Consider the following 22,582-nt stretch of genomic DNA (forward strand, 5'->3'; position numbering starts at 1 on the left):
GTCAATTGTTAAGACCATGCTATGCAGTTGGAAGGCTAATCAATTGAGTTAATACATCAGTACATTTAATTAGAACAGGCATTATGGATGGACAATGAATTGATCCTAAATTAAAGAGGAGAAAGAAAGCAGAATTCATTGCATTTAGGAAGCTGTGTGATGCTTTTAGCAATACCAAGCTGCTCCCATTAGAAAGGCCCATATTCACATGAACGTTCTCCCAGCAACACTATATGTTTGTGAGTCCTAGGACATCACAATCTCTGACGAATCAAAGTTGAAGTATTCCACATAGCAACAGAGACATGCGTGGTAGTTAGCAACAAATTTCCAAGAAATGTGTATGTACAAGAAGGGAAATGTATGATCAGAAAAAGGTGATGGGCAGGTAAAGTGTGAATAGCAAGGGATAACAGATGGACAGCCAGAAGACTCCACTGGCACAAACACAGTGTTAAAAAGACCCAGAGGAAAGTCTGTAGCATACTACATTGATACTCCATCAGGACCTTCATGGGCAAAAATTGCATAGGCTGAGAAAGGTTGTAATGAACACCAAGGGAGGCAATACCCATTTCTATGAGGTCATATATCTACTGAAGTATTAACAAGACAATGAAAACAACATGTATTGTCTTTTCCTTTATCATCTCTCAGATAGATGTTAGAAGATCAAACCCACTAAGAGCAGTATTCTTCTTTGTAAATACTCAGGAATGATAGCTGATGATTTAATTAATCAGAGTTCTTAATTCTCAAGCTTTTCATAATTGTTCATTCTTACAATATTGATGCTATCGTGTAAGTTCTTCTGGATCTACCCCACTTCATTCTGCACCAGTTCATACAAGTCCTCCCAGGTCTCTCTGAAATAGTCTTTTTCTTCATTTCTTATAGCACAATAATATTCCATTACATTCATATACTACAATTTGTTCAACCATTCCCCAATTGATGGGCACCCAATTAGTTTCCAGTTCTTTACCACCACAAAAAAAGAACCTGTCTCAATATTTTTGTATCTATAGTACCATTTCTTCTTCCTTTCATCTCTTTGGGATATAGGCCTAGCTGTGGTATCCTTTTGTCAAAAGGTATGCACTGCTTTCAGTAACTTTGGGGACTTAATTCCAAAATTAAGCACACCCTTTTTCACCTTTATCTATTTCCTGCTTAGTTTTTCTTCTTGCAGAAACTTTGAGGTAATTGTTGTCAGGGTGGCTCATTCAAGTGTAGTTATAAAGTTACTTAACTTCAAAACTCCTCAGTGCCTTCCATCTAGAGTGCTGTTAGTCTGACTCACCCACCCCAATCCACTTGTGTCTGTCACTGAAGTCAATCTAACACACGGGTAGGAAAGAGAAAGTCAATCTAAGTAGGCATAAATTAAAGCATGAGCATAAACATTTACAATTGTGCTTCAGGCCTCATCCAGAATCTTCCCAGCTGCATGTCTGCAACAAGTTATCAGCACAGAGAAGTACTTTTAAGGCTATTTCTTGTTTTGAAATGCACATGATTTATTGGACTACTTCAATGACATGCCATCAGCTGGAAATCTTGAAGATTTCCATAACTTCCCCAGATATGGTAACATCCTCAGTTCTTTTTTTAATATATTTTTTTTAATTTTCCCCAGTTACATGTTTAAAACAATTTTAACATTCATTTTTAAAATTCTGAGTTCCAAATTCTCTCCCTTCCTCCCTCTCCACCCCGCCTTGAGAAGGCAAGCAGTTTGATATAGGTTATACATGTGTAATCATACAAAACATATCTATAATAGTCATGTTGTGAAAGAAAACATAGACCAAAAAAAAAACTCAAGAAAAATAAAGTTAAAAAGTATGCTTCAATCTGTATTCAGACACCATCAGTTCTTTCTCTGGGGAGTTCTTTCATCATAAGTCCTTCAGAGTTGTCTGGGATCATTATATTGTTGAGAATCACTAAGTCATTCACAGCTGATCATCTTACAATATTTCTGTTACTTTGTACACAGTACATTTCACTTTGCGTCAGTTCATGTAAGTCTATCCAGTTTTTTCTGAGAGCATCCTGCTCATTATTTCTTATAGTACAATAGTATTCTATCATAATCACATACCATAACTTGTTCAGCCATTCCCCAATTGATGGGTATCCCCTCAGTTTCTAATTCTTTGCCCCCAGAAATTAACTGCTATAAATATTTTTGTACATAGGTCCCTTTCTTTTGTGTTTTTTATCTCTGTTGGGATACAGACCTAGTAGTGGTATTGCTAAGTCAAAGGGTATGCGTGGTTTTATAGCCCTTTGAGCATAGTTCCAAATTACTCTATAGAATGGTTGAATCAGTTCACAATTCTACCAACAGCGCATTAATGTCTCATTTTTCCCATGTTCCCTCCAACATTTATCATTTACCTTTTCTGTCCTATTATTCAACCTAATAGGTATGAAGTGAGGTAGTACCTCAGAATTATTGTAATTTGCATTTCTCCAATCAGTAGTGAATTAGATTATTTTTTCATTTGGCTATAGATAGCTTTGATTATTTTATCTGAAGACTGATCATATCTTTTGATCATTTATCAGTTGGGAAACATCCTCAGTTTTTTGATGGGAGCACTATAACCCAATGATGTGAAGGGAAAGAAACTCTAGGTATACTAGGGAAAGGATGGAATCTTTCACAGTACGGAAAATTTGAACATAACATAAAAAGGAAGTCCTTTGTGCTAGAAGGAGAGTCCCCATCTGATTTTAATGTAGCCATTTTTCCATATCAAAATATTTCTATAGAATAAAGTTTTATTCAAAACTGGGGAGAAAGAAGATGAGTTTTTTTAAAAAAAATGGAAGAAGAAGAGGAAAAGAGAGAGTGGGAAGAAGCAGAAAGCATCATAGTATGCTAGAGAAAATAATACATCAAGAGTCAGAAGACCTAGGTTCAAGGCTCTGCTCCATCAAGTCAACATTTAAGCACCTACTGTATGCTAGGCACTAATTATGGGCAGTGAAGCATACTGGATAAGTCACTTAATTTCTCTGAGCCTCAGTGGCCTCACCTATAAAATGGAAATAATGACCCTTTTCCTACCTACCTTATAAGATTGTTGTGGGGATCAAGGGAAAAGATATTTTAAAGATAATTTTTTTATTCAAAAGTGATTTTCAAAGTGTAAGGCAGACACCTTGAAAGCAAGGACTGTCTTATTTATCTTTATTTGCTGCTCAACATTTAACACTGTGCCCAATTTATTTTGGTTTGGAGTTTATTTGTTTGTTTTTCTCGGTCCTGTGATGTCATTAGTGTAACAAGCTCCCAGTGAAGAACTAGCTCCTTCTACCAATTGGGGTTGGCATCTTCTCTGCAACTGAGAGTTGCCTCTGGCACTGAAAGTGATTTGCCTGGGGTTGCACAGTCAGCAGGTTTCAGAGGCTACACTTGAACCTGGGTCTTCCTAACTCCAAGGTCAACTTTGTAATCCACAAGTAGATGCTACTGCCTCTCATTCCCTGTACAGAGAAGGTATGTAATAAATGTTTTATTTAGCTAAGTAACCCGGGAGGTTAGACAAAATAAAACAGAGGCTCTATTAATGTACTCAGTAAATTTGCTTTTATATTTTCCAGAAAATTATTCCATCCCAAATAACTCCCCAGAACATCTAATATTCAACATCATATCTCAAACAGAAAAACTGCTAGAAAGGCATAAAACTCCTTATGTTGTATTTTATAGCCATTTCCTCTATGCCTAAGGCAAAGATTGAAAAAGAAACCAAGTCAATAAGCATTTTTTAAGTACTAACTCTGTGTCAGGCACTGTGCTAAACGCAGAGGATACAGAGAAAGACAAAAGATAGTCCCTGTTCATAAGGAGCTCACACTTTAATGGGAGAGACAATTTGCAAACAACTATGTGCGAAACAAGCAATGTACAGGATAAAATGGAAAAATCAACAGGGAGAAGGCACAAGCGCTATGGAAGACCAGGAAAGGTTTCTTGAAGAAGGTGAGATTTTAGCTGACACAAAGGAAGCCAAAGGATGAGGAGGGAGAGAGGGAGAGAGTTAGGCATGGTGGATGATAGTGAAAATAAAGAAAAAGTGAATAAGAAAAAGATGAACTTTCAGAAAAAAGGTAATGGAAAGATAGGTGGAGAGCTTTGCAGAAATGATAAAGCTTGGACTCTGGGCTTAATGTTGGCATCACCAAGTTTTTGAGTTCTCATCAAGGCTTCTCAGGAATCCTAAAAGACAGGTACTTTCACTTTTTTGCTTATGAAATGGGAAAAGATAGGCGTATAAGCCATTTGGATGACTTTCTCTCTTTGATAACACCTAAATACAGGGACCCTATTTTACCCATAATTTTAACCATGGGTTTGAAAATAAAAAGCTCAGTATGACCCAGAATCAGCAGTCACATCAAGACAGGTGCAAACCATCTGGAGAAGATTAGCCATTTTTATATTATGAAGAAGTCAATCATTTACTCAGGAACATTAAGTAAGGCCTGGGCATAAAGGACTGTGCTCAGTGCCAAGGGAAATACAAAGTTTAGATAAGGTATAACAAGCTTATAGTCAAAAAAAAGGGCCAAGACACTGATACAGATAACAATATTACATGTTCACCCTCTGGAGAGGAAAAAATAAAGTGTATCATGAGACCCAAGCAGGATGGTTATTACTTATTCAGGTTCAAGGTTATTAACACCATCCTAGGGGAGGTGACATTTCAGTTGGACTTTGAAGGCCAGGAAGGGATGCAATAAAAGGAGAGGAGTGAGGAGACTTTGGCTTCCTATAAAATGAAGCAATTAGACTAGTTCCCTTCTAACTTAAAACCCTGTAATCCTGCACCTGAGAATTTTCTGATCTTGCACCAGCTTGGAAAGTAAGAAAGAACTACAAACTTCTTCCACTTTCCACCAATTTGTACTCTGATGATCTGTTCTCCTAAAAGTACCGTAACAGCCCTGTGTCTTGCTTCCTACCACTTAACTGACTAATTTGACAGTTTCCACTACTTTCCGCCATCTCTACAGCCAAATGAAACTCAGCCCGTATTTTGCCTTAGCAATCCAAGAGTGCCCTCTGGTGGTAAAGGGCAAAGCTCATGCACAATACCCCAGGCCTAACACTGTCCCAAACAACATTCATAGCATAGGATCATAGGAATATAGAACCAGAAGGGAAAGGAACCTTAGAAGTCATCTAATCTAATCCCTCATGAGGAAATTGAGACCCAGAAAGATTCTGACTCTCTCAGGGTCATACAAGTAGTTACAAGCAGAGCTAAATTTGACCTCAGGTTCTCAGACTCCAAATGTAGTCTTCTTCCCAATGACCCATAATACTATTACAACCAATGCCCACCATGATAATATTGTGAAACTCTGCTAAAATGCCACTCAGCCAATCTGCCATCATTGTTCCTAAGGAAATAACTTCCCTGCTTTTAATGTTGTATTTTTACACAACCAATTCATAAAGTTAAGTGGCATGTGCCCATACATACTTTCCACGTATCACAGGAAATAACCCATTTTTCACCTGTCCTTTTCCTGACAATCGCAAAATTGCGTAATTTTTGAGCTAGAAGGGGTCATGAGATGATCTAGTCAACTCCTTTACTTTACAGATGAGAAACTAAGGCCCCATGGAAGCTAGTTAGTAGCACAAAAAAATGTTTAATAGACTAAACTTTATATTTCCCTCAATGCTGAGCAATATGCTCTATACATTGGCAGTGTTTCATGTTTATTAAATGAATGATTTGAACCCAGGATCAAAAAATACACCTGATACTTGTGACTTAACTAGCTGTGTGACCCAGGTCACGTCACTCAATTTACTTTGGCTATTCACAAAAAAAGAAGTTGAGAAGGAAGAAGCTTCTTGACCTACAAGGAATGATGACATGAAACTAGAGTTGCCATCAGAGAAGAGACCACATGGAGAGGGGCCTCAAAAGAAGAGACAACTAGCAGTGGTCAATGACCCCTTGCAGAGCGGTACTCGTCAACTTGACAAGCATAGCAGAGAGGTCTGCTATGTTCCCGCGGCACAAATTCAGGGTGTGACAAAGAACCTCTCAGACCCAGTCAGACCTATTGGGACAGCTAGGTGGTGCAGTGGATAGAGCACTGGCTCTGAAGTCAGGAGGACCTGAGTTTAAACCCGGCCTCAGACCAAACACTTAACACTAGCTGTGAGACCCTGGGTAAGTCACTTAACCCCAATTGCCAAAAAAAAAAAAAAAAAAGACCAGTCAGACTTGATGATTACTATTCATTATTGGTAAGTCATATGGACACAAATAACATCATCATAATTAATTTAGAGAGGATTTCATGGGATTAGACACAGAACTGAAGACTACAAGGTTACATATGGTATTTTCATAACTGCGGCCCATCAAAGACAAGAGATTCAGGATAGAAAGGGAAGTCTGGGAAATGACCATCCAGGTAAGCAGATAGTGTTTCTGAACCAGATTTGGCTTTCCAAACCACAACTGAGAATGTGGTCCAGATGACAGCACTTGGGCCAGGAATAATAACTGGGCCAAGTAAGATCTAGTACAAATGTAATTGCCTGGAATCCTAAAATTGCAATCAAAAGTACTTTCAACCAAAAAGTAAAAGAGAAGGGGGGAAAAATGCCTATCAATTGAATGAGATGCCACAGATGGTAGCTATAATGGGGGAAAGAATAGCAAGACAGGAGGCCAGAACTTCACAGAAGACAAGAAATCAAGGAAGGCATCAGGAATGAAACCCATGGCCTCAGATGACTTCATATGAAATAACACAAAGTATTGATAACAAGCAAGATGGACTAAAATATGCTAGCAGAAGGAGGTAGATTTGGCCTCGCAGGCAGGATACATAATTGGAATACAGCTTTTGAAGAGAATAACTTTATTAGAAAGGAAAAACAGGATCAGCAAAAGGTCAGAGGGGAGAGGGCATGAAATAGAGCACCATATTATGACTTAAGTGAGGAAATCCAGGAACCCACGAGAAGGATGGATATTGGAAAGCATTTGGGTAAAGATCAACAGAATCAGGAACAAACCATCCCGTCATTGGAGTAGCCTACGGATCCCAAAGAGAGAAAAGGGAAATAAAGGAGGAGTTTGAGAAACAAATTGGAAGCCAATTTATGAAGAAGTTGTGTTCTAAAAGTTCACTTGCAAATTACTCAGCCGGGAAATCTGAACAAATTTTTCCTTAGAATCAGTAGCTGCTAGATTCCCATGCTGGACAATAAAGGACCATTGAATCCATAATGTAGCTAAACTTTTTTCATCAATAGCATTTCCAAACCGCGAACATAAATCTTAAGAACTCCAGGTATCAACTTCCACACAAAGCCCTTTGGGCCAAAGAACTCTAAATCCAACCAGCCCTGGAGCCATTATTTCTAAAGGCAGTAGAGTCAGACCTATCATTGTTGAAGGGCTGCCCCAGTTGCAACATCCTCCTCCACACACACACACACACACACACACACACAATTGCTAGGCCACTGGCATTCTGAACTCATCTTGCGTCCTTAATCACATCTGCTTCTCCAGGTCCTGGCTTTTACATTCTCCCTACATGTTGATTAGGAGTTTGAACTTAGACTGGAGGTTCGTGATTGTTCTGACTAATCTAACTTCCTCCCTCCCTGCCTTGTTCTCTAAGACTCTCCCAAGGTTGTGACCTCGCCATTTTCCCAGCAGACTTCCTTCTACTCTGATCTCATGTAACTAAAATTATATCCCCACTTTTGTATACAGTGAGTGGCCCAAGGTATCACTTTAGCAGCTCCCACCACAATTTTCGGTCTTCCTCATTCTCTACTACCCTTTAGTGATGCTCTGCCCAGAGCTCATGGTAACTCTGGTCACACAGTTATTTATTACTACCATCAAACTCTTCTAGGAGTCTCCAGTGGCTCAGAAGCATGAAACAAGGGGGTTCTGGATTAGGAGAAAGCACAAGGATTTGGAGTGTCAGATCTGACATGCAGGGGCCTCTTCCAATTCCAGAATCACAGAATATCCAGTTGTTTCCTTTAACATAAATGCCATGTGCAATGCTGTTTTGTTGATTCCATCATTAACTAAAATGAAATTCCAAGGAGAAAACCCTGAAGAAATAAGCACAGATATTCTCTGGAAATCCATGGGCATTAAAGGAATTGTCTGGCCCATTATACTTTCCATTACTACAATTCAAACAATTAAGAATCACTTTAAATGAATCTTCTGAGGATCTCCACTCTGAATAAAGCTCATTCTGAAGTTGGAAATAACTGCAATACCACCAAACATGGTGTTGCATAGCATCATGATAACAACTTTGTCAGCAAAGGGGAACATGGGTAAGCATATCAATACCCTCCCATTTACTTTATCATAAAATGTTAGAAAACAGTTTTAATGAGTTAGGCAAAGTGATTTCATACACACAAAGTGATTTCATACACAAAGTGATTTCAAATGATTAGTGCCAAGAAGGTTTCAGATACTGCATTAAGTCTGGCTTGGTATCAACAGTCCTGGAAGCCTATATGTTCAAAGTTAGGCTTTGGATAATATCCCTGAGTAATAATTTATTTAAAAGAGAGGAAGAAAATAGCCCAGAGTTTGTTATCAAAATATACTGCCTATTGTGTTTGAGTACTGTTATCTCTTTGGAGTATTAAGCCAATATTTTCCCAAGAGACAGCCTGGCATTTTTAATTCAGTTTTGGGCTTAGAGTCAGGAATACTCCTCAATTCAAATCCTGTCTCTGACACTGGCATGTGACAACCTAGCCTTTTCCTGTCTATCCAGTCTTTTTCTCCCTTCTGAGCACTCTATGATCTATCCACACTGGACAACTTGTTCCTCACTCATGACACTCTATCTCCTGTCTCTGTGCCCTGTCCTGACTGTCCCCCAATCCCTCTTCCCCTCTGCCTCTTAGGATCTTTAGTTTCCTTCAAGATGGCTCAAATCTCACCGTCTGGAGAAGACCTTTCCCAGCTCCCTCCATTGAGCTGCTAGAGCCTTCCCCTCTGACATTACTTTTCAACTACTTTGTATGTATCTTGTACGCAGCAAATTATTTTCAAACTTGTCATGATTGTTCTGACTAATCTAACTTCCTCCCATTAAAATGGGATCCTTGAGGGCAAGAATTGTTTTCTCTTTCTTTTAGCTCCTTGTAATAACATGTCCCTCTGCACTGCCTCTCTTTGTAACCTCTTCACACAGTAACTGGTACACAGTAATCTCTGAATAGATGCTTTCTGACTGATTGGCTCTGGGCAAGTGATTTAACCATTCTGAGTGCCAGGCAATTCTCTAACACTTATCTGTAAGTTATAAACAGGATGTGATCACAGATCCTTGACACACGGGTGTGTTTACCATGGTTATTGGCTACTAAAACATATGCCTATTAAACTAGTGCAAGTATTCTAATTTAATTCATTTTTTAAAACTGTGATTCAAGGGGCAGAGGCATATAACACTGGGAGTTAGGAGACCCAAGTGCAAATCCTAACTCTCCCACCTAATGGATGTATGATGCTGAGCAACTCATTTTTATTTCTATGAGCCTCAGTTTCCTCATCTGTAAAATGGGGACAACAGCACATAAACTACCTGCCTTGCTGTGTTGTGAGAATTACACAATGTGTAAAGCACTTTGTAAACCACTGTTATTGTTGTTCAGTCATTTTCAGGCATATCTGCCTCTTCTTGACCCCATTTGAGGTTTCTTGGCAAAGACACTGGAGTGGTTTGCCATTTCCTTCTCCAGCTCATTTTACAAATGAGGAAACTGAGGCAAACAGGGTTAAGTGACCTACCCAGGGTCACTCCACTAGTAAGTGTCTGAAGCCAGATTGGAACTCAGGTCTTCCTGACTCCAGGCCTGATGCTCTATTCACTGCTTTACCTAGCTGGCCCTTGTAAACCAGAAAGTACTATGTAAGTGTGACCTATAGTCATATTAAATGAAGGGATGGAAAATTTCAGTTCCATCTCAACCCCAAGAACCATTCCTCCTCCCCCAGCAACACCAGCATTGAAGAGAAGTTATTCTCACCTCTACGGCTTCAAAGAACACAGGGCTATATTCTGAAGAGCTCAGAGAAAAGTTTGGCTGAACATGCCCTAAATGTAATAGAAACCTTCAAAGATAAGGCAATTTTTCACGCTACCATGTACCCTGCCTTGGGTAGGAAGAATATCCAAAGGAATAATACAAATCCAACAAAAAAGTGCTGAAAGAAAAATTTAACACTATAGTCTACAGTTTCCAATCCAATCCTACAATCGTTTTTGAAGTATCTGAGGTGATCAAGGTACCCCCTATCAGGGAAGGGGAACATCAGTCCAGATAAGAAGAGATCTAAGAAGATCCATCATTTGGGCCACAGCTGGCAGACCTGCTCCCCCATGCCACAGCAGCTGGTATAATGTGATTCTCCTGCAAAGGGATCAGGGCTGGCCATGAGACAGTAAATGATGCTCAGACTCCATGCAGATAACCTGTCATCTACGGGCAGATAATTGAGAAATCATTCCTGGCTTCTTTGACGTCTTTCAGTTCTGAACTAAAGTCCCACCTTCTGCAAAAAAGCCTTCCTAATCCCCCTGAATACTAGTGCCTTCCCACTTATTTATTATCTTCTATTTATCCTATATATGTGTGTGTGTGTGTATATATATATATATACATACACATATATATCTTAATTTTACATGGTTGTCTGCGTGTCCCCCCCCCCATTAGACTATGAGTTCCTTAGAGTAAGGACTGTCTTTTTGTCTTTCTTTGTATCCTCAGCACTTAGCACAGTGCCAAAAACATGGTAGGTGCTTAATAAATACCTGTTAACTTGTTGACTTGCATGGGCAGCTAGGTGGTACAATGGATTGAATACTGAGCTTGGAGTCAGAAAGACTCATCTTCCTGAGTTCAAATTTGGCCTCAGAAACTTACTAGATGTATGACCCTGGGCAAGTCACTTAACCCTGTTTGCCTCAGCTTCCCCATCTATAAAATGAGCTGAAGAAGGAAATGGCAAACCACTCCAGTATCTCTGCCAAGAAAACCCCAAATGGAATAACAAAAAGTAGGACACAACTGAAACAACCAACTTGCATAAAACTATAGTTTTATTCTTTTAACAAAAAAAAAGTCACAAGGATTTAGTTAGCTATGCAGTAGCCTAAAAGGAGTCAGCAGTCTTAGAAAAAATAATATCTATCAGACTTTGTGAAAGCAAAGTCTTGACCCGAACACATAAACTCTAATATTAAAGTCCTAGTAATCAGAAGAGAATATATCAAAGTTATTTTTTAACTTAGGATGCAAACTATGTAAAATTCATTTCTTTATAACCGCAGAAGACCTGGAAGAAAAACTTCCCCTAATTCTTCAAAAATAGACATTCAATAAAACTGTGACAGTCACCATCACTTTAGTTAGATGTTTAAACTTGAAAGGTCAGCAGCTTATCTTAGTTATAATTTCTTGGTTCAAAGTCTAGGTGCACCAAAGGCATCTTTAAATGAGTCAAAGAGGATAGTATAGTTTCCATTCAAATACTTTTTTTTAAATTAACTCATTAAACTAAGTATAAACATTTACTAGTCACTATATTTATAATAGTAATAGGTAATTAAGTTAAGACACTGTGTAGAGATATAAACACCCAGAAACAATCAGGTACCTTTTCCACCAGTCCCATACAGTAATGAATTTCCCTCTTTTTTTTCCTCCAAAGCTTTCAAAAGACAACCTTTAATTCCTTCTCTGACCTATTTACTGCAGTAAATTTCCATTATAGCTTTCCTTGCTAGATCAATTAGAGCCATTTCACTGCCTTAGCCTAGGGGTGGCTCAGCATTCTCATTACCCAACTATACAGCCAGTCCCTGTCACTTGGAAGGAAAATTTACCATCAACTAGACATGGTTTAGCAGAAAATAGAAGAAGAAAGAGAAAATTCAGACCATGTGTATTCCATCTCCACCTTGCTCATCTTTTTGTGGTAAGAGGGAAAAGATTTTCCCTTTTCTCCTCCTGAATAATTTGTTCCCAGTTTTTGCCTTTCTTTCTGAGCAAAAACTTACGCCTACACGCTTAGTTCTTTTTATCAACCAGTATGCACAAGATTAGGCTAATCTAGATCAAATACATTGCTAAAGCTCCAAAAAATAACTCAGTTCTTTAAAGAGAACGTATCTTCCCTTTCTGGTTACAAATCTATGCTACAGTAGAACAATACTTTTTAAACACTTTTCAATAGAACACAATGAAGTTATGAAATGACTGTGAAAGTGTGCTGGAATTTCCATGATTCCCCATGGCGTTCAGAGATAAATAGTTCAGTTAATGGAAAGTTAATGCACCCATTATCTATCCTTGCCTAAAAGACTTCAAATAAGATTATCCAAGAATAACTCAGTAAGGTTCAGGTCTCTGGGACAGAATTCAAGGAAGTATGGCCCCAGAAGAACAATCATGAGGACTTTCAGCATTGCAAATATGAAGCAGGGCCCAATCTGTTCATCCACTAAAAGAACTTACGTGATAAATTCAGTCAAGTTGCACCAATTCTTCGTGTCCACTTTCCTCATCATTTCTTCAAATGCTTTGCCACATGCAGGCAACCTTTCCAGCATGAGTGTTTCATTGCAACCACTTGTTCTTTGACAAGCACCTGGAAAAGGATAAATACCAATATAAATACCTATATCAGAATGGCAAAATATTAAACCACCCCATAGAGTTCAGGCAATGACAACACTTTGGTAAGTCCAGGATCTAAAATTCTTCACACACACACACACACACACACACACACACACACACACACACGCACACACACTCCAGTGAAGACACCAACTTCTCTGTGCTTTAGGAGATAGTTTCATGAATTGCTGAGGCTGGAAAAAAAATCACCACCTCTTGGTCAAGCTTCTGCCAATGAATCTACAAGTACTCAGCCAGTCTTAGCCTCAGATGACAGACACACAATTAATGCCTGAACTCTCTCTGACTTGGAAGGACCTTTGCCAAAGCTTACACTCCAAAGTCATAGCTTCAGAAAAGCAACAGTCATTTCTCCACCATGACAAGACATCCAAGGAGGACTTGAGGGCAGTCAGCCTGTAACCACAGCAATAACAGATTCTACAAGAGGAACTACCACTTGAAATTGCTTTTCGGTAATGATTCCCCACAGGACAATTCTTTTCCCCTAATCATATCACAGTTTCAAGATACTACTATTAAGTTAACATCAGAAACACTAAGGTTGTAGACACTAAGAATCAGAGTGGTTTTAGGGAGAATTTGGTTCAACCCTGAAACAAACAATTTAGTATATCAGAATTAAAGAACACTGCCTGAAAGATACTACACCTGGAAAGATTGTGCCTCTCTATGAGAACAAAAAAAGGAATAAATGTTGACAAATTGGTCTAATAATAATAGCTAGCATTTATAGAGTGCTTTGAGGTTTGCAAGGAGCTTTACATATATTATTGTATTTGATCTTCACAACAACCCTGTGAAATAGGTACTATTATTATCTTCCTTTTATAGACTGGGAAACTGAGAAACTGAGGCTGCCCAAGGTCACACAGCTAAGTGTCTGAAGCAGGATTTGAATTCAAGTTTTCTCAATTCCAAATCCAGTGATCACAATGACCTTGTAAGGTAGGTGTTCTTATAATACACATTTCATAGGTGAGGAAAACTGAGACCAAGAAAGGTGAAATGACTTGCCTAGAATTGAATAGGTAAGAACCCAGGTCTTTCGGATTCCAAGTTCAGCCCATTACACACTGTACTGTAGTTACAAATTAAATTGGTAAAAGCTGAGGCAATTAAATCTGAGCATGTTGATTTATTAGCATGGCATGCAGTTGCATAACGAAGTGGATCCAAGGCCTCTCAGTAGGTGCAAAGACACTGAATAATAGATAACAAAGCTTTCTTATAGTCAATAATGAGTAACATATCAGGTACCATAATCTTGAGCAACAAGGGCATTTCTTCTTTCTGATTGGCCAGAGTATGACAAAACCAAAAGGTACTAACTGCAAGTTATACAGAACATTTCGCGGTATTTCCCTGAAATCGAATGAACAAGGCTTTTCTAGGAATAAAGATGTTTAAAGTCACAAAATGAATGCTGTTCACAAAATGGAGTTAGTTTGGCTCCTCAATTCCCCCCATTTGATCCTTGGGGAACCTGTTCCCCATGGACCACTTATTTAAACACTTACTAAGAGGAGAGATGTACATGTCATCAAGAGCAGCTAGGTGGCACAATGGATACAGCGCCTGGCCTGGAGTCAGGAAAATTCATCTTTCTGAGTTCAAATCTAGCTTCAGACACTTCCTAGCTATGTGATCCTGGCCAAGTCACTTAACCCTGTTTGCCTCAGTTTTTTCTTCTGTAAAATAAGCTAGAGAAGGAAATTGCAAACTATTTCAGTGTCTCTGCCAAGAAAACCCCAAATGGACTCACCAAGAGTCAGACACAGTGAATTGACTCAACAAGAAGTAACCAAGAAAATTCAGCAAATATAAACACCATGAAACAAAAAGACCGAAGCAATACAATAACAAGTAAGTTACTAGGTTACAAAGAGACTTAAAGTTATTTCAGTGTCCTTGTGCCTATAACCTATTCCCAATGTTCATTTAATTAGCACATTTCACCTTGAGTCCCAGACATCCCAGGTAGTCATCTGGTCCCTAGAAACATCTTCCCTTGGACATTCAGGATTTGTTCTCATTCTCAGGGCAGCATTCTGAAAGATGGTCCTCCTAGTAGATCTACTTCTCTGGTTCCAAAGCACTTGAAGAGATTCCTAGGTTATTCTGCTAAAATCTGCCACATGAACTAATTATTGGAAAGCAAATCTAATATTACCTCCTCCTTTAACCAGTTCATGTGGTGAAAACCATCTCAAATCTTAAGGTTCTGATTCTATTAACAACAGAGCTATAAGAAGAACATCAAATTAGAAACCCATCATTTACCTGAAATTTCAGAACGTTTTATTTTTTACATACCATTTGCTCATTCTATATTTACTTGAACCCTCTACCTAATATGAACAGTGCTACCAACAGGCTGAAGGAAGAGTCTATATCAGACACAGACTTCAAAATAGGAAAATATTTTCAATTGTCAATGCAATTAAAATACTTAATCAAATTTTGAGAAACTATTACAAAAACATACTCAAGGCCTGTATATTCCATTATAAACATTTGGAAACCAATCATATATAAACCATCTGTGTGTATATACATATACATATATATGTGGAAACCGATCTTGTTGCTTCCAGATGTAAATCTTAAGTCCTCCCCCTTATGAGAATATTATCCCTAAATTATCCTGAAGGAATGAGTAATCTTGTACATGAATAATTAGTTGATTGAAATGGAAAGATTACTTGCATCCCTATTATAGTAACTCAGAGATGTTTTACTATCAATCTATTAATTAATAAATTTAGTATTGCACAAAACTTTCACTATTCACCTGCCCTATTTACAGAAATTTTCTATAAAAGGAAAAAGGAAGGATATGGTTATGATGATATCAAGGCTGTCCCCTCAAGAGCACATACTGACCTGACATAAACCATAACAAGGGAAAACTTCCTTAGCTCTGTTTGCTTCCAGGCATAGTTAACAACCAGTCACACAGCATAGTTCCACATTATTCACAGGGAATCAAAAGCCAGGTTCATAATTAACCAGGTGGGAAAACTTCCTGTCTAGAAAGAAAAATAACACAATGGGGAAACTGAGCCAAGAGGAGCCTATCTTTGTTCATACAAAGTCATCCCTTCAACTTTTCCCAAGGACAGACATCCACCTGTAGAAGTTCTCAGATCCCAGTGCATATGGCATTTCCCTTGAATGGTGGACTATTACTGGCTTAATATCAATCCATACAATCATACCTGAAATCAAAACTCAGAACAATGTCAAATTACAGTCCCAAGAACTTTTATCTTAAATAGCAAAATTTCACTAATCACAGTTTAGGGTTAGGATATTATTATTTTTCTCAAGTGTGCAGTAACAATTAATATAACTGCTACTCTTTCTCCCAACAGTAAATTATTATTATTGTTGTTATTATCCAATTTAAATCAAAACATCTCAAATATTTAACCATTTTCAAACATTTTACCACATTCTTTTAACAGATTAATTCACAATCTGACATCATCTAGATAAAAAGAGAAGTTGAAGCATACCACTGTATCAGAAATGCTGCTGGAAAGCAGCTTCTCCCTTAACCTAATGATGGCACATTAAATTTCACAGTATAAGAAAAATTTAGAAACACAATAATAACATACATGCTACCATGTATTTAAAACATGAAACAAAACTTTTTACCAGTCAGTTGGCATTAATTCAGTCTAATGCATTTCCAAATCATCCTACATAAAAAATCATTCATCTCATCACCTTCTGCATTCTATATTGATTGCATTCGACCAATATAGAGTACTTCCATTTACTAACATTTATATAGAATTTTCCATGTGCCACGTACTATGCTAAGCACTTAACAATCATGTGATCTTCCCAAAAACGCTGGGAGGGAGGTGCTATTATCCTTCCACAGATTGGGAAATTGGGGTAAACAAAGGTGAAGTAACTTACATCAAGTCACACAGTCAATAAATTTCTGAGACCAGACCTGAACTTGGGCTTTCTGATACATATACTCAATGTATTTGGCATTTACTTCTGATTTACTACAATTATCCTAATAGGATAATACATCTCACTGTAAATGAGACCACATAATTTAGTTTCATAATTTAGAAAAAAATTCAATCAAATCAAGTTTGGGTTTACTTGGTTAATTTCAAATGGTAATATTTTGCCAGCTACTCCTACTTAGTCTACTGTCAAAGATTTAAAAGTGAGTATTGCATTTTCACCCCTCTTTAATTACGAATGTATATTCCTTACATAAAGACTAAAATATACCCTCCTAATGATCCTTCAAAGATAGAATTTTGGTGTGCTATCCTTAAATAATTCAATGCTGCAATTATATTTCTATGTATTATATATCATAAGGAATAATCAAATAAAGTTTCTCATAACTTTCTTATCTCAATGAGATCAAAAGCCTTCTTCAAATCTCCCTTTCCAAAACTTCAAAACCCTTTGCATTCAAACCCTCTATTCACACTGTCAGTGCAAACAGACTACAGCTTCCTTAACTTCACCTGTCTTGTTTCTTTCATATTCTGATCCAATACTTCTCTTACCTTCTTCTACTTGCCTAATTCCTCTAGTCTTTATTTCCCAATCATATCCCAAACTATCTATACAATTAATCTTCACTTCCACTGAATTTTTCCCTTTAACAATTTAGCATAATTTGTACAGTGCTTTTGACATAAATTCTGTTTCAAGTCAAATTTATCTACCCATTGTACTCTCAATGTGCCATCTGTTTTCATGACTCTAAAGTTTTACTCATTCAACACAAATTCAGCACAGCATAGAAGAGCACAGGGATTGGGTTCAAATCCTGGCTCTGAAATTTACTGGTGTGTAATCTTGGGAAGATTCAGTTTTCTAAGCCTCAGTTTCGTAGATAACTATATTTGCCTACCTCGCAGGATCATAATAAGGAAAGCACTCTGTAAATTTTGAAGCTCTCTACAAGGCTGCATCATTATTATGTGTTACATCATCATTATTAATATTATTATATATAATAATTATTTAATAAGTATTGTTATATGTTATGTTATATAACATTGCATAATATATTAAATCATATATTACATATAGCATTACATAACTGTTATAATTGTACAACAATTATTTATTAAGCATCTTTTGCATATCAAGGTAGATACAGAGTTTAGATAAGTCATGAACTTTATCTTAATCAAGCTTATAGTTTAAAGGAATATATACAAATACCTATCTCCTGCTCCCACTAACCCTTATTCTCCACCTAACCATCTATTATGCCTAGCTCAAGTCACAACACTTCTGTGATTCTTTCTCTGACCATTGCAGCTCACTGGAACCTTTCCTAAATCACTGAGACTTTTTCCCTTCTCTCAGTTCCTATGTACTTACTGTGTAACACACATTTCTCAATTTAGCATGTACTACTTTGTATTTTTACTTAAGTTTACAATCTTCCAATAGTTTTACAAAGCCTTCAAGGGTAGAACATGAATTATTCTTTCTTATATTCTTCTTCTCTCACCTCATACAAGCGCTAAGCACATAGGAGGAACCCAATAAGTATCAAGAGAATGAAGTATCAGCTCAATGTTCCTAGAGAAGACACAGAAAACAAAAAAAAATTTCAAAAAATTAATTATTTTAAATAATGAAGCTTCCTAGAGAAGAAAAAGGAGATAGTCAGAATTATGAGACCATTGGTCTTAAGAATTGAGCTGGAATTTGGAGAGAAATTCTCCCAGAGGAGTATGTCTGTCTAAAATTGGATAGCTTCAAGACAATGAAAGCACAGTGTGGAGAAGCAAACAACTGGGGCAGGGAGAATATTTTTAGCCTATTGGTGAAGAGACTCATCCCTGAGAATCTGCCAACTGGAAAGTCAGACTCTTTCCTGGGATGGTATTTCTCTTGAGTAGGAAACATTCCGTTATTCTTAGTAACACACAAAATGAAAGAGAATCGCAGAAAATGCAGAAACAAGCCAAGCCCATTTCAATTGTCTCATCTTAAAGTTCTGGATTCATTTAGTTTTCTTACATTTACAATTATTGAAATAATTAGAAACACAGATTTTTATGGGAGTGGTATTGACTTGGCCATGCTTTAATTTTTTAAAGAAAATCATCAATTTGCTACTCGTAGCTTTACTAATTACAGTATTTGAAACACCTAAAATTATAGTAGCACAAGATTGAGAGGTGTCGAACATTAAATGTAGGCACATCTATTAAAACATAGGCCTGACTTTCCAAATTTTTCCAGTTTAATACCAAGAAGCCGTTGATTTAAAATGCTTGTTCATCATTAATTTGTTGTTATTTGTTGAATTTCAGAGCCAGAAAGGGCCTTTGAGAAAATCTATTTCTTTAATTTTAAATATTTTTATATGAAAAGTCCAGAGAGGAAGTGATTTCCATGAGATCATACAGCCAGTGAAGTAAGGACTTGAACTCAAGTCTTCTGACTCCAGAAATTTATTCAAGAGAATTCAGCATAAATATAGATAAAACACAAAACTAGAAAATGGAAAATGGGTTCCAAACAAAAATCAAAGTATAAGTTTACATTTTCAGCATGTTTATGGTTGTGCCCTTCCTAATTTTTAGGGTGAAGGAAAAATCCAAATAAAATAGAAAAAAAAGATGGCATCTAGGTGTAATCAAAAAAGAACTCACAATTTAGGTCCTGGAAATGTCAACCTAATTCTTAATTTGTTAAAGTATCATTCTCCTCCCAAACTTGATTAACAAATCAGTACCAAGTCAGGTAAAGGAAATGGAAGGAGGCTGTCATGAACACAAAGGGAAAGTGGCAGAATTTCCAAAGGAAATTTGGCCCATGGTCCTATTGCCTGTGCTGGACAAGACCAACTATAAAAAGGTACATGTAGAATAATGCAACTCATAGTACCCCAGGATCACACTTGAAACTAGGATCATAGCTTTAGAGCTGCAAAGAATCTTAAAGGCCTTAGAATCTAACCCCCTCATTTTACAGGTGAGGAAACCAAGGCAGATAGAGGTTAAGGGACTTGCCCAGGGTCCAACAACAAGTATCTGAGGCAGGTTATGAACTCTGTTCTCCCTGGCTTCAAACCCGAAGTTTTATCCACTGTGATAATTAACTCCATTGGAGAAAACAGTCATCTACTCCTCTCAGCAGGGACCCTCACTGTCCTAAGACATTGATACTATATTCAACTTCCTGAGCACATTCATTGTGGTCTAGCTACAAAAAAAAAAAATCACTGGGTTACTAGTCAGGGGAGCAGGGTTGAAGTCTCACTTCTAACATTGAACTAATCATGTAAGATTGGGCAAACCACTTGATCTCATCAAGCCTCAGCTTCCTAATCAGAATAATTACACTATTAGTTTCACAAGGTCATCATGAGGACTGAATGAGATAGCCAATTTAAGAGCTGCAAAGCACTGTTCAGATCTTTGGATATTTCAATGGATCTTTAGTCTCATCAGTACACTGGCCTCTTTTACCAATACAGGGAGACATTCCTGCACACCTTCTTGACTTGTATGATTCTTTTTTGTTTCTTTCCGTAGAAGATCCACCAATGAATTGAAGGCTTTGCCCTGGGGCTCTGGTAATACTTCTTTGAAAACCAAAACTACACTCAATCTACCCATCTGTCCTCCCTCATTCTCACTATAAGGCTGGCTCACTTCCTTTTTGAGTCATGAATTTCCTTGATGTGTCCTAAACCTCTTCAAGAATGCAAGCCATCATTAGTAATATACTTCAGCATATCATTTCCGCCATGTATTTTTCCATTGCCCTTGGTATCACCTGCAATTTTAAACAGTCTGAACTGACTGAATTCTGTATTTGCAGCCATAGAGCAAAATACCATTAACTTAGTGTTCTGTAATTATACTACTAGAAGAATACCAGTATTTTAGAAATATATTTTTTTGCTACAACAAGCAACTTGAGATCCCTAAAGAATGGCACGATTTCTCCATTTAAATCTAACATGATTTTCTTTTTCCCCTCTTTTATATCAACAATGTGAGTTTGGGGATGTCACTAAATTTTTCTATCCCCATTTGTTCATTTATAAAATGGGAACAATGCCTCCTGTTCTCCCCCACCTATCTTATAGGATTGGAATTTCTGAGGTTCCAAGGGATAATGGATGTATACAATATCCTTTGAAAAACAGACCACATGGGGCAGCTAGGTGGTGCAGTAGATAGAGCACTGGTCCTGGAGTCAGAAGGACCGGAGTTCAAGTCTGGCCTCAGATACTTGGCACTTACTGTGTGACCCTGGGCAAGTCACTTAACCCCACTGCCTAGCAAAAGAAAGAAAGAAAGAGAAAAATAGACCACATATTATGAGGGAGAACTTTTATTTGAGATAGGGGAGTGGGGGTAGACAGTGATTAAAAAAGAAAGAAAGAACATCAATGAAACATTTAGAAAATATACAGAAGAGAACAGTAGGATATTCAGAATATATGCAAGAAATCATAGTGTCAGATACAATCTTCTTATCTGTTCTTTGCATATGGCATGTGTAAAGTATGAATGCCTTCAACAGCTTTCACCCTAACAATGCCATTTAGCATTGATTGGTTTGAATACCTCTATTTACGTAGAACTCTACCTCATGAAGGTCCATTGTCAGACAATTCTAATTGTTGGAAATGTCTTTTTAATAGTAAGTCAAAATTTGACTCCCTGCAATTTCCACTCCTTTGGAGAAATATGGAACAAGTAAACTACCTCTTCTATATCATAACCCATAAAATACTAGAAAACAACTAAAATGCCTCTCCTTCTACTACCCTTCTCCCAGCTAAACGTACCAGTAACTTCACCCCTTCCTTTTATTGACTAGTTCCTAAACACTCAACAATTTTAATCAATACAGCAAATACTTATTAAGATATTTTGTCCAGGTGATTTGTGCTTTATTGTTGGTCTTTCTTAAAATGGGATGCCACATTGCATCACTGGAAATTGGATTGATCAGCAAAGAATATAATTAGTTTATCATTTCTGGCCATTTCATATTAATGAAGCCTGTGATTGTATTATATTAGGTTGTTGTTTTTTTTAAACAGTTATCACATTGATTCATACTAAGCTTGTGGTCAACTATCATCTCCTAAATTTTTTTTCACAAGAATTGGTTACCAAGCTCAGTCTCCCCTGTCATGTACTGCCACAACTAATTTTGTTAAACCCTAGTGCAGGACTTTAAATCACCCCCCTTTAAATTCCATTTGGTCTACTTGAGCCCTTTACATTTCAGACTGCTGACATTTTTTCTTAATCATGATTCTGTTGTCCAAAATGTTAGCTATCTCTTCCAACTTTGTGTCCTCTGCAAATGTGATAAGTATGACTTCTATGTCTTCATCTAAGTAACTGATAATAAATGTTGAATTTATTGTTGTTCAGTTGTGTCTGACTCTTCATGGCCCCATTTGGAATATTCTTGGGAAAGATACTACAATGGTTTTCCATTTCCTGCTTCAGCTCATTTTACAGATGAGGAAACCGAGGCAAACAGAGTTAAATGATTTGCCCAAAGTCCCCCAGCTAGTAAATGTCTGAGGCCAGATTGGAACTAGTTGCTTAGTCCAGACCACTACCTTAGCCTTACATTACAGAGACATAGTATCTTCCATACATAATCAGGAAAGGCTCTGTTTGTGGGGCTAGAAATGGTGATGGCACATGAAACCTCTTGTAGAGAGCTACAATATTATTCTAAATAAAATTTCTTAGATAATAAATTTTTGTTTCTGGTTCTTTTTATTACTTCTGTGCATCTTTCTGATTTTCTTTCATATTT

The 22,582-nt window shown here is 37.4% G+C and overlaps 1 protein-coding gene across 1 annotated transcript in view; it reads right to left on the reverse strand.

Moving 5' to 3' along the window:
• The window catches only part of RAMP3 (receptor activity modifying protein 3), a 58,503-nt gene that overhangs the window by 16,264 nt on the left and 19,657 nt on the right, over positions 1-22,582 (reverse strand). The window contains exon 2 of the mRNA XM_027837058.1: positions 12,578-12,710. Within this exon, the coding sequence (XP_027692859.1) occupies positions 12,578-12,710 (133 nt within the window). The remainder of the gene's footprint in view (positions 1-12,577; positions 12,711-22,582) is intronic.

Source organism: Vombatus ursinus, unplaced genomic scaffold (assembly GCF_900497805.2).
Source record: "Vombatus ursinus unplaced genomic scaffold, bare-nosed wombat genome assembly UNPS02014820.1, whole genome shotgun sequence".
Taxonomy (NCBI): Eukaryota; Metazoa; Chordata; class Mammalia; order Diprotodontia; family Vombatidae; genus Vombatus; species Vombatus ursinus.